The sequence below is a fragment of the Myotis davidii genome, unplaced genomic scaffold (genome assembly GCF_000327345.1).
Source record: "Myotis davidii unplaced genomic scaffold, ASM32734v1 scaffold355, whole genome shotgun sequence".
Lineage (NCBI taxonomy): Eukaryota > Metazoa > Chordata > Mammalia > Chiroptera > Vespertilionidae > Myotis > Myotis davidii.
Window position 1 is genome coordinate 995,328 of NW_006286818.1, and position 12,734 is coordinate 1,008,061.

General features: G+C 41.4%; 1 protein-coding gene across 1 annotated transcript in view; it reads right to left on the minus strand.

The window, feature by feature from the left end:
• The window catches only part of CBL (Cbl proto-oncogene, E3 ubiquitin protein ligase), a 90,060-nt gene that overhangs the window by 29,335 nt on the left and 47,991 nt on the right, over positions 1 to 12,734 (minus strand). The window contains exons 3-9 of the mRNA XM_015560630.1: positions 9,736 to 9,882; positions 7,734 to 7,890; positions 5,485 to 5,606; positions 5,012 to 5,149; positions 1,080 to 1,167; positions 582 to 713; positions 189 to 392 (exon numbers count right to left, since the gene is read on the minus strand). Of these exons, the coding sequence (XP_015416116.1) occupies positions 189 to 392; positions 582 to 713; positions 1,080 to 1,167; positions 5,012 to 5,149; positions 5,485 to 5,606; positions 7,734 to 7,890; positions 9,736 to 9,882 (988 nt within the window). The remainder of the gene's footprint in view (positions 1 to 188; positions 393 to 581; positions 714 to 1,079; positions 1,168 to 5,011; positions 5,150 to 5,484; positions 5,607 to 7,733; positions 7,891 to 9,735; positions 9,883 to 12,734) is intronic.

The window sequence follows — 12,734 nt, forward strand, 5'->3', positions numbered from 1 at the left end:
TAGTCCTTGCTTATTGGGTTATATGAGTTAAAATCAGAATAGTGTTTAGCATGGTGTCTCTGACATCAGATGCTCAATAAATATTAGCTAGTATTGCTCCTCATAGTTTGAATGCCATTATGTTTTCTATAGCTTTAGATTAAAACTCACAGTGGAGTTGGCCACAGGCTATTAAATTGCAGACTTACCTTGGCACCAGCTAATTCCTTCATCATAAAGAGAGAATCATCAGCTCGTTCATCATCATCATCATCATAATTTGGGGAAGAAGCTCCCTCTGCTCCTTGCCTCAATAGGCTGCCACTTCCTCTCGGATCAAACGGATCTACCACAATGGGCTCTGTACCTTTAATTTCACATCGGCAGAAAGGACAGCCCTGGCCTTCTGATTCCTGCAAAGGAGACAGGAGATGGTGACAGGCACATCCGAAACTACTTAAAATATTCATCCACTAGGAAATACATTTGAAAATAGAAAGGAAAAGTTACTCTACCCCACACAACAAGCCATCCTTTACATACAACCCCCAACTCTTCAGAAGGATCACACAACTGAGAAAAGGCATGATTTGGATCCACACCTGCCAGGACGTAAGACAGGACGTGCACATGAGGTGTCCACAGGGCTCGATCTTCACATCCTTATCATTCTCGGCACATATTTTACACAGTTGGAATGTGGAGCCCATCTCACAGTATAATTCATATTGTTCCTTTGATTAAAATAAAGACAAAAAAACAGTTATTCAGCCAATTTCAGGTATTTGTTGAATGAATGAATGCAACCATAAATGCTAAAAACGGAAATATTAAAGACCATTACTATGTATACAAATTTTGCTTGTATAATAATTTCACATCAGTGGTCAATGTTCTCCCATAACAGAAATTCCCTAGTCTTGGTCCTACTTTAAGCTGCATGGTTCAAAGAGAAACCACATGGAACATAAATTCACTATCTAGTCAATGGTTCAAAATTTAAGTGTTCCAGTCACTTAATACAATTCTCCTGCCAGCTCCATTAAGTCCATACAAAAGCTTGACTCTATAGATATGGTTATCTTGTCAACAAAACTCACCTGAGTCACTTTGATGTGGTCTTGGGGCGTCGGCTCACACAAGCCTGTCAGGTCGGGATTCTGATTCCGTCCATCAGGAAACAAATAGCTGTGAGAGAAGTAAGCAGCCTGTGACTTTACTGAAGTCAATTTATAACAGCTTGCTAACATAACAGATGGCATTTAGGAATTCCCTCATTGATAAAGGGCGACTTTGCAAAAAATGCAAGAATAAATCTTACTAATACTTCAAAAAAATAAAGAACACAGAAAAGTTCCAAGAAAATATTCTCCTAAAACTGATATTCTTTCTCCAGGGCACATTGCCACAGGTCCCACCTTTTAATCAAGGAGTTAACGAACTTTTTTTAAAATATTTTTTTATTGATTTCAGAGAGGAAGGGAAAGGGAGAGAGAGATAGAAACATCAATGATGAAAGAAAATCATTGATTGACTGCCTCCTGCAAACCCCCCATTGGGGATTGAGCCCACAACCCAGGCATGTCCCCCTGACCGGAATCAAACCCGGGATCCTTCAGTCCTCAGGCTCACACTCTATCCACTAAGCCAAACTGGCTAGGGCGACAAACTTTTTCTGTAAGGCCTGACAGTAAATATTTTAGGCTTTGCAAGCGATAAAGTCACATATTCTTTTGTGCGTGTGTGTATGTGTGTTTTTTAACAACACTTTGAAAAGTATCTTAGACACAAAACAGCTGGCCTATGTGCCAGTTTGCCAACCCCTATTTTAATGTATGGATAGCCACAAAGTATAAATTCTTAATTTAAATTGCATTTGCTTTTAAAAAAATCTTTATTGTTGAGAATATTACAGATGCCCCCTTCTAAGCCTCCCCCCCACTCCACCTGGATCCCATACCACCCTGACCTTCACAACATCCTGTTATCTGTGACCTTGGGTAATGCATGTATGCTTTTAAGTTTTTTTGTTTAATCTCTTCCCACCTCCCCTCACCCCTTCTCTCTGAGATTCATCAGTCTGTTCCATGCTTCAATGCCTCTATTTTATGCATCAGTTTATTTTGTTCATTAGATTCCTTGTTCGTTTATTTTGATTTTTAGATTCAATTGTTGATAGATATGTATTTACTAGAGGCCCAGTGCATGACATTCATGCACTGGTGGTGGTGGTGGTGGTGGTGGGAGGGGGTGCCTCAGCCCAGCCTGCACCCCCTCAGGGGATGTCCGACTGATGGCTTAGGCCCACTCCCCATGGGTGCCAGAAATCAACTGGCACTCCTTTAGGTAACTTAGAAAAGCAGTTGCTTTTCTCTTGCTGCTTTTAAATTCTCTTTTGGGCCTCATTGGGTTTATCTTGTTTGGGACTGTCTGAGCTTCCTGGACTTGTATGTCTATTTCTTTCACTAAGTAGGGGAAGTTTGTTGATTATTTTTTCAAATAGGTTTTCAATTTCTTGCTCCCTCTCTTCTCCTTCCAGGACGGCACCTCCATGATGCGAACGTTGGATTCTTTTCTTTTAATGCTGTTCTGATTGGTATTTTCTGCTTTTTCATATTTCAAATCACTGATTTGATTCTTGGCATCTTCTACTCTATTGTTGATTTCTTGTAAATTATTCTTCATTTCAGTTAGTGTATCTTTAATTTCTGACTAGTCTTTTTTTATGTCTTTGATGTTCTCACTAAATTCCTTGAAGTTCTCAGTAAGATTTTGAGCATCCTTATAACGACTGTTTTGAACTCTGTATCTAGTAGTTTGTTTGCTTCCATTTCATTTAGTTCTTTTTGTGGAGATTTTTTCCTGTTCTTTCATTTGTGAAATGTTTCTTTGTCTTCACATTTTGGTTGCCTCCCTGTGTTTGTTTCTATGTATTAAGTAGAGCTGTTATGTCTCCTGGAATTGGTAGGGTGGCCTTGTGTAATAGGTGTCCTGTAGAGCCCAGTGGCTCAACCTCCCTAGTCACCTGAGCTGGGCACTCTAGGTGCACCCTATGTGGGCTGTGTGCACAGTCTCATCATAGTTGAGCCTTGATTGCTGTTGGCGTCACTGAGAGGAACTGACCTCCAGGCCAACTGGCTGTGAGGACCAGCTGTGACTACAATGGAAGAGCTGTTGTGAAGGAGACACCCTATGGAGCAGGACTTGCTGAATCAATAAAAATATATTTTTAAAAAAATAAAAAATAAAAAATAAATTTTAAAAAGCTGTTGCCCTAGTGCTGGAGCTCAGAGGGAGTGAGTCAATTAAGTCCATGTATGGGTCCTTTAAGAGGAAATGCCTGGGTCTCCCCCAGCCTCATGTCCCTCAGTCACAATCCCTGCTGGTTTTCTTTTCTTTTCTTTTTTACTTTTCCCCTGCTGGTTTTACAGCCCGAAGTTATAGGGACTTCTCTTCCCAGCTCTGGAGGGTGCACTTGCTCTGGGGCCTCCTGAGAGATGCAAAGTCTCACTTCCTGGGGCCACCCGGCAGGAGCTACAGAGATGGCTGCTACTTGTGTTGAGCTTAGAAGCATCAGGAGAGGCAAGCTGTGAACCAAGGCAGGCTGCTGCTAGTGCCAGGCCTGAGGTCACTTATCAAAAGTAATGGGGCACACTGAGGCCAGCTGCTGCTTGTTTGAGAGATTTTAGTTAAAGTCTGAAGCCTGAGCCAAGTCTGGCCATTCATATGGAAAAGCCACTGCAAACAGCTTGGATGGGGCTGCAAATTTGGTGGGTCTGGGTCTCAGGGAATCACCAGGGCGGGCGAACAGTATGTGCCAAGTTGATGCAGACTCATATCTGGTGACTGCCTGTCGGCAATGTGGCAGGGAGGTCTCAGAAAAGGTTCAATGACCTCTGCCAGCCCTTTTGTCTGGTAGAAGGCTGCTTTCAAGTTCTTACCCTAATGCCAGACAATTTAGTTCCTTCCCATATGTCCCTGGATCCTTTCAAGCTGTTGCCCCAATGGGTCTTTGACCCCTATCTCCTCATGGGAGACCTCCACAGCCAAGATATCCCTCCCAATTAAAAAAAAAAAGCCACACCCAGGTGTCAGACAAGTCTGTTCTGTGCCTCCACCCCTCCTACCAATCTGAATGTAGCTGCTTCTTTAATTAACTAGCTGTAGGACTTTTACTCAGTCAGATTTCAGACAGTTCTGAATGATGACTGTTCTGTAGTTTAGTTGTAATTTTGATGTGGTTGTGGGAGGCGGCAAGTACCACATTTACCTACATCGCCATCTAGATTGACTCTCCAAACTGCATTTACGTATTTTTGACCAAACACCTAAAATACCCTTGTTTATAGATTTTAAAAGAAATGTAACAAGAAACAAATTAAGCCACTTGAGATCATCTACCAGGAAGCTTCTAGACTCAAACTGCTCTGGCATTTGGTAAAGCTCCAATGCTACTATAGAAGATGATGCATAATTATCCTAAATACAAGTAGTTTTCTGATACCTCGTCAACATTAGTACTTTCAGTACTTTCCAAATTATAATCTATTTAAATTCCCAAAGGAATAGCAATTCTGGAATAAATTAGAACTTAACCGTAAATATCAGCATACATTACAAAAGCCCAACGCCTGGAGAAATGCTGCTTAACCAAAGTGCAGTCAGGATGAAGGCCCCTGAGCCTGGTGACATTAGAGCAAACATCTGTGGCTAGTTAAATAACTGGTAACATTTTCTGCTAACTGGTATGATTTTAAATCTAACATAGACTTGAAAATAAGTTAACATTTGGAAAAGGAAAAAGATGAAGTTTACTCATAGTAATAGTGAAGCGGTAGAGAAAAGTAATTTCATCCAATTCCTTTTAAGTAAAAACAGAAGTCCTCGAAACCTGAAGGTCACAACAACATCATCTGTGGAAACGTTTCCTGAATTTTCATCTGTATAAGGAACCCATCACAGTCATTAATGATGAGGTTTTACAGGCCCTCAGTTCCCAGGCCCTGGCAGATGGCAAACAGAAGGTACTCACAAGCCTTCCCGGAAGCCATCAATCAGTGCTTGGAAGAGAGGCTTGTTGTGAGGAATTGTCTGGAGAATGTTCCCATCAGCAGTGACATACCCAATAGCCCACTGACCCAGACGAGTACAGCTCAGCCGGAATATGTAACTGAGAAGAGAGGTAAACAGAATCTTTAAGACATGATAAGTTCATATTAGGGTTAACGGTAAAACAGGGATAAAAATAAAAAACACCACCAATAAAATCATCTTCAATGACTCCAGACCAAAAAGCAAAGACACATAAGCCCAATTCTGAAGTAGATTGAAAGCATTTATCAAACCATCAGATCTGAATGAGTCAATCCCTCTGATAAACAGGCATCAATCTGCAGAAACACGGCCATTGGGGAACTAATCAAAGGTCATGTTTTCTCTATTTTAACAAAGGCCACCAGAAAATAACATCCAGGAGAATGAGCCTCTTTGACTCATGGCACTGACCTGCCAGGTTTGTGAATGAATTTCTGGAGCCGAGCTTTTACTTCATCATACGTCAGGAAAGCCATGTAACCAGGGTGAGTCACAGCGAGACTGTTCCAGTTCCTGAGCAGAGAGGACCAGGGCTAAGGAAACAAGAGATCAATCGCACCATTTGGCTCAAGACATATGGCCCTCCTCAGAGTGACAGAGAACCTCAATTCTCAATTACAAATCCCCATTTATTGTCACAAATTTTAAATCATATTGTCACTTTGAGGAAAGACAAATGTATTTGGAAGGTAAGAACTGTGAAAACCTAAAAAGAAACAAATATATCTGTATAGGAAAAACTTAACTTTACAAAATAAAATTTAAAACACTTTAAAGCAGTTCCAACTAACAGTCGTGAGGTTAGACCACAAGAACCCAAAGAAGAGAACAAGACAGGGACTACATGTGCCACCAAGAAGCTCCACATACAGGTTATGCAGATGGCACACACACATTATCTTTAGGAAAGAAAACATCAGTTCCTCTTGAGGCATCATTATATCTCAGTATTAACAGTCAAGAATGTCAATACAATAGGAGCAAAGTTAGAAACATATGTAACTCTCCACTAACAGAGAACTCATTCAATATGTCACATTATAGTCATGCACCACATATTAATGTTTTGGCATGACTGACCCCATATACCATGGTAGTCCCATTAAGATTATAACGGAGCAAGAAAGTCCTGTCACCTAGTCACAACACAGCCACCCTAGCATTGTAATGCAACGCATCACTCACGTGTCTGTGGCGGTGCTGGTGTAGCACACCTACTGTGCTGCCAGTCACATAGAAGTAGAGCACACACACCATTACAGCACGTAATATCTGCTAATAACAAATGGCTATCTTACTGGCTTCTACTAAATTTTTTATTGTCATTTTAGAATGTACCTTTTTTTATATATATATTTTTTAATTGATTTCAGAGAGGAAGGGAGAGGGAGAGGGAGAGAGAGAGAAATACCAATGATGAGAGAGAATCATTGATCAGCTGCCTCCTGCACACCCCACATTGGGCATGGAGTCTACAACCCGGGCATGCTGGCAGCAGCCTCATACATATTGTGTTTATTACATATTTTAAATGCATCATTTTCTCTTACATTTGATCTAGCCTCATCTATATATATAAAAGTCTAATATGATAAGTGTCTGACCCTTAGACCATTTGACCTGTCGCTATTATGCCCACTGACCACCAGGGGACAGATGCTCCAACCAACAGGTTAGCTTACTGCTGGGGTCCAGCTGATCGGGACTGAGCAAGATGGGCCGGACACACCCTAGAGCCCTCCCATGGTCCTTCCCTAGCTGGCCAACCTCCCATGGTCCCTCCCCGGCCCCAATCATGCACTGGTGAGGTCCCTCGGCCTGGCCTGCACCCTCTTACAATCTGGGACCCCTTGGGGAATATTAGAGAGCTAGTTTCAGCCTGATCCCCACAGGCCAGGCAAAGGGACCCCACTGGTGCACAAATTCGTGCACCAGGCCTCTAGTGTTGTTTTATAAATTAATGCAGCCTAAGTGTACAGTGTTTATAGTGTGCAGCAGTATATAGTAATGTCCTAGGCCTTCACATTCACTCACCACCCACTCAATGACTCCCAGTCCTGCAAACTCCATTAATGGGAAGTGCCCTGTACAGGTGTTCCATATTGCAAATCTTTTATACAGTATTTTTCCTGTACCTTTTCTATGGTTAGATACACAAATGCTTAGTCACTGTGCTACAGCATGCTGTACAGGTTTACAGCCTCGGAGCAGCAGGCTACACCATTTGGCCGAGGTATGCAGTAGGCTCTGCCACTCAGGGTTGTGTAAGTGCATGCTATGACATTTGTACAAGGATAAAACTGACTAACAAGCATTTCTCAGAACAAATCCCTGTTGTTATGTAGCAAGTGACTGTATACCCATTTCCTGCACATTCTACAACCATGAAACTGATGCAAAAAAATTACTTAATAGCAAAGAAAGATGATAAATGTCAAGGTAAGAAAGCAGACTGTATAGTTATTATTTTTAACAAAAAATACTGTATATACATATTTATATACAGCTATGAAATGCAGGGTAATTCTAATCTTTTTTGCGTAGTTTCTAGAATAAGTAAAAATACGTTTATAATAGGTAAAATCTCAAATGTTATTTTAAAAAGCATTCTCTTCAGAAAAGCAGCAATAACTACTTTAACCAACTTTTTAATATCCTACCTGAAAGAGCCGTGTAAAGATGTCAAATTCAAAAACTGAAATATAATCATTGCAGGTCAGATCGATAGTGGACTTCAGAGCCATGGCCTCCAGCCCGGAACTGATGGGATGCACGTCATGGAGGGCCTGTCGGAAGCTCTTCCAAGGGACTATTGTCCTGGGGGGCGGGGTGAGAAGGCAGAGTGAGGTAACAGATAATTCTGGGCAATGCTATAATCAAGGAAAGAGAGCCACGTTAAGCTCTCAATATCGATTTCAATTCTCTTAAAGTGCAGCTATATTTTGGGTTGAGAACAGAAACGGAGTAAATGATATATTTCTTAAATGTCAAATGAGTAACTTAACAACAGACAAGTCTTTTTCCACTGTTCTTTAACAGAATGTCACAAATTAATCTCTTTTCTCATCTTTCTTCATTCGTTCTATTAGACAATGGCCCAAACTGCACTAATTGAAAGCTTGTGATTAAGCTAACGTTTTAAAACCATGTAAAACATGATGAGTTCTTTGAGGAACCACACCATCAAGGCTGAGACAGGAGGAAACAGGCTGGAGGTGCAGGAAGAGCTGAGTCCTCATATAGATGAGAGAGAAGCTGCTGAACTTATTATAAGGCTGATTAACCCCAGACAGGGCTAGCAAGAGCTATGATGCGATTTTTCTTCCTTACGATCTTTAAAACAAAGCCTTTGGGAAGCATATGTATTTGCTTGTCTGAAAAAACAAGTAGTGTTTGGATCTCTTTTCTAATGTAGTTATTAATTAAGTTAAAGGAACAAAGTCAACTTATTCACATTCTCTTCAACTAAGTGCTTTAAGTTGTGATTATTCTATATTTTATATGTAAACACAATTTAAAAAAAATAAAAATAGCATTTAAAGAGACTTACGATAGGATCTATATATTCAACTAAAAACTTTCATTGCTTTTCTACCTTTTTCAGTTTTTTGATCCAAAATTTCAGATCTATAAGAACATTTATATTAAGGTAAAAACATAAGTGTGACTCATTAATCTGTCTATGTAATTTTAAACTTCTGTTTCAAAAGACAATATAACAAAATAGAAAGACTAGCCATAGAGCACTAGGAGAACATATTTGTGATTAATAAAGACTTAGTACCTTACAACAGGAAAAAGACAACTCAACAGGAAAGTGGAGACGTCAGGAAGAGCAACAGGCAAGTCAGAGTAAGAATCCGACCAGTCATAAATGTGAAAAGATGCTCAGTCCCCATGAACAGAAAGCAAACTCTGCTACCAATTCCTACTGCTGGTGTGAGACCCAGTGCGAGCTCCTGGCATCCGTGCACACTCCTGTCCGGGAAAAAACTGCCACGGCCTCTTTGGGAAGCAATTAGGCAATACTTGGCCGAGCAGAAGATGTGAAACCCCAACTCGGCAATTCCACCCCTAGGTCTGGAAATATGGACAAGCTCTTGCATCTGAAGACAAATACAATTCTATTCACGCAGCACTGTTGGCAACAGCAAATAATTTGAAACGTGAATGTCAGTTAAAAGCATAATGGATAGGGAGAGGAAGAGAAGAGTATTTCATCAAAGAGAATAGGTTTCAACTGAATCTTCACAGGTTATTTCTTTAAGAAAAAAAAAGGGGGGGGGGTGCCAGTGTGGCTCAGGGATTGAGCATCAACCTGTGAACGAGGAGGTCACAGTTCCATTCCTGGTCTGGGCACACGCCTGGGTTGCAGGCTTGACCCCCAGTGTGGGGCGTGCAGGAGGCAGCCGATCAATGATTCTCTCTCATCATTGATGTTTCCATCTCTCTCTCCCTCTCCCTTCCTCTCTGAAATCAACAAAAAAAAATAATAATTTTTTTAAAAAGGAAGGGGGGAGGTTAATATTTACCAAAGCTGGATAATATTTACAAACAGTCATTATTTTACTGTTTTCCCATGTTTTAAATATTTCATTAATAAAAAACTCCCAATACCAGCTTCAGTTCTTCACAGTTAACATTCATGATTCCGAGACTCACTTTTCCCCGAAGGCTTTCCTCCAGAACTCGGCGGCGTCCGCCTTGGTGATGCGGAAGGCGTCGCCCTGGAACAGCCCGCTGGGGAAGATGCCCTTCAGCTCGGCCAGCATGTGGCTGAAGATCAGGGACAGTTTGGTCAGGTTTCGCCTGCAAATGATCAGAAGTACAATGATCAACTCTGCACAGATGAACATGAAACTACATTTATGAACACCCCTTTCAAATATACTTCCCGCCAGCGTTATCGAAGATACAGAAAGCGTGGGAAGAGAGAAAGGAATGTGCTGCTGACCATCCGAAACACAGCTGGCCCTGGACCACTGCGAACGTCCACGTGCGTGGAAGGTAAGTGTGCTTCTCCTCCTCATGGTTTTCTTAATGTTTTCTATTCTCCAGCTTCCTTCATTGTAAGAATAGAGCATCCAATACATAATAGACAAAGTATGTGCGAATTAACTACTATCAGTCAGGCTCCTGGTCAGAGCAGGAGTTGGTACATTTTGGGGAGTATGCTCTTAGGCACCTCTAACCCCTGCGTTACTCAGGCCCAGCTACACTCCATGAGATTATCTTTGTCTGAAGAAGGACTTCAGAAACTGTTTCCCTTAACATCATATGAAAGACACATAATGGCAGAAAGACTGTTGAATCTACTACATCCATTGTTCCCTCCACTCAAATAGAGGCTGTGTAGTAAATAAGAAAAAAATGAACAGTGATATATTTTAAGGCTTTGAATCTTAAGTTAAACAGGCCTAATAGATCTGAGCATAAACTAACAAACAAATTTACTTTTTTATGATGACAGATAAGAGAATTCAACAAATAAATAAGTATAAGAACTTGAGAACATTATGCTAAGTGAAACAATTCAGTCAGAAAAAGCTAAGAATCATATGATTTCCCTCAAGTGTGGGATATAAAACTGAAACTCCTGAGCACAAACAGCAGTGTGGTGGTTGCCAGAGGGAAGGCATGGGGGGAGGAGGGGGTCCGACTATATGGTGAGAGGGGATCTGACTCTGGGAAGTGGGCACGCAGTGCAATACACAGATCTTGTCACATAGAAACCCACACCTGAAACCTGTATGTTCATGTGGACCAATGCCACCCCAATAAATGTAATTTTAAAAAGAAAAGAAAAAAAGAACGTGTACACTACTATACTAACCACTCAATTTATAAGAGAAAGGACATGTTAGAAAAGCAAAATGTATTATTTCCTGCTTTGCATAAGCTATTCTGGGTAAGAAAATTATAATAAAATTATCAATAAAAAGGACTATTTAAATATCCAGACCTAACCAATATTTTCACTGAATCAGACCCTAAAGGTTTTACAAAAACAACTCTTTGTTTCCAAAAATGGAACGTTAACATCCAAACTATGTAAAAATGTCTACGTGCACACGCTACTACCACTTTAACAATTATAAGTTCATTGTAGTCACCTCTGTTTAATGCTGTGATTATAAAGATGCTACACTGCATCAATTTAACGCATCAGATAATATCCCAACTTTTAGGTATGTCCTTAAGCAATAATCTTTATCTTTAATGGTAAAACAAGATATAGATGATTTTGATAATGTCATACACCAATAGCTACTGACTACCCTTGCTTGCTTTCCCTTGCCTCAATAATTTGTAGTTATGTATTCAAAAGTCTGTTCTTGTCATATAAGTGGACTACAAAATTTCAAGTAAATTCAGGATCAAATGTGATTGCCTAAAAAGTCTCTTTGAGCCCTAGCCGGTTTGGCTCAATGAATAGAGCATCAGCCTGTGGACTCAAGGGTCCCGGGTTCGATTCCGGTCAAGAGCATGTACCTTGGTTGCGGGCACATCCCCAGTGGGGAGTGTGCAGGAGGCAGCTGATCGATGTTTTTAACTCTCTATCCTTCTCCCTTCCTCTCTGTAAAAAAAATCAATAAAATATATATTCTTTAAAAAGTCTCTTTAATAGATTCTCCTGTTTTTGTGCCACACTGGAGTCATCATCGGCCCCGCCTCTTTCCCGGAATAAAGCGCGACCCCACAGTGACCGCCTCTAGCCCGACTTCCTGCAAAATGCTGCTGAAATCTTCCCACCAGAACCCAACGTCAGCTTCAGCTTTTCATACTTGTCTTCTGGTACTTGTAGCACATTAGTTTCTTTCTAGTTTCCTATTTCTTTTCTGAAAGCACCTACAAAAACCGATAAATATTAATCTGCTTTGAAAACTGTCTGAAATAATTCAGAGCGTAAAGAGCTAATGCCTAACCTCCATTACTGTTTTCGTCATTACTGTTTGCACTTTGAGAGCCTTCACCTATTGCTGACAAGGACTGTTACTGTTTCAAATATTAAAAAAAAGATCAAGAATATATCACAGAGGGATTCTGAATCAGATAACTTGGGAGTATGAACTGTGACCTCCTGGTTCAAAGGTCAACACTCAACCACTGAGCCATGCTGGTCAGGCTCAATATCAATTCCTGAGAGGCCAGCTAGAAGCACCCATCTCTAAAATACCCCGGCATCTTCCCTGCAGTTCTCTTAGTTCCCTGAACCCGCCTTCTAGGAGAGCCACCTGTGTGCACAGAGCGAATCCACTTCTGAGATGGACTTCTTTCCGTCCCTTGGGCATCGGGCACAACGGCTAACCTTCACGACACTGGGACACCCCGACTGCCGACTATGTGCTGGGCACTGGGGATGGATACAAACAGGGACAAACAGCATCCCCGGTATCAGGGCACTTAAATCCCCGGGGGAGTCCGAGGTGTGGGGGAAAAGTGCTTTGAAGAAAACCAAGGCAGGATGTGAGCTGAGAGGGGGCCGGCAATGTCTCTGAGGGTGGGTTCTTACCCCAAGTCTGAAGTAAAGACAGGAAGTGAGTCGTGGGATTCCTGGGCTTTGTCAGCATCTCTGACTCTTCAAACCATTTCCCACCGAAAATCTACCAGAACCCAGCGCCCTGCAGGCGGGCGGCACCCAGCAGGGTGCAGGCGGACGG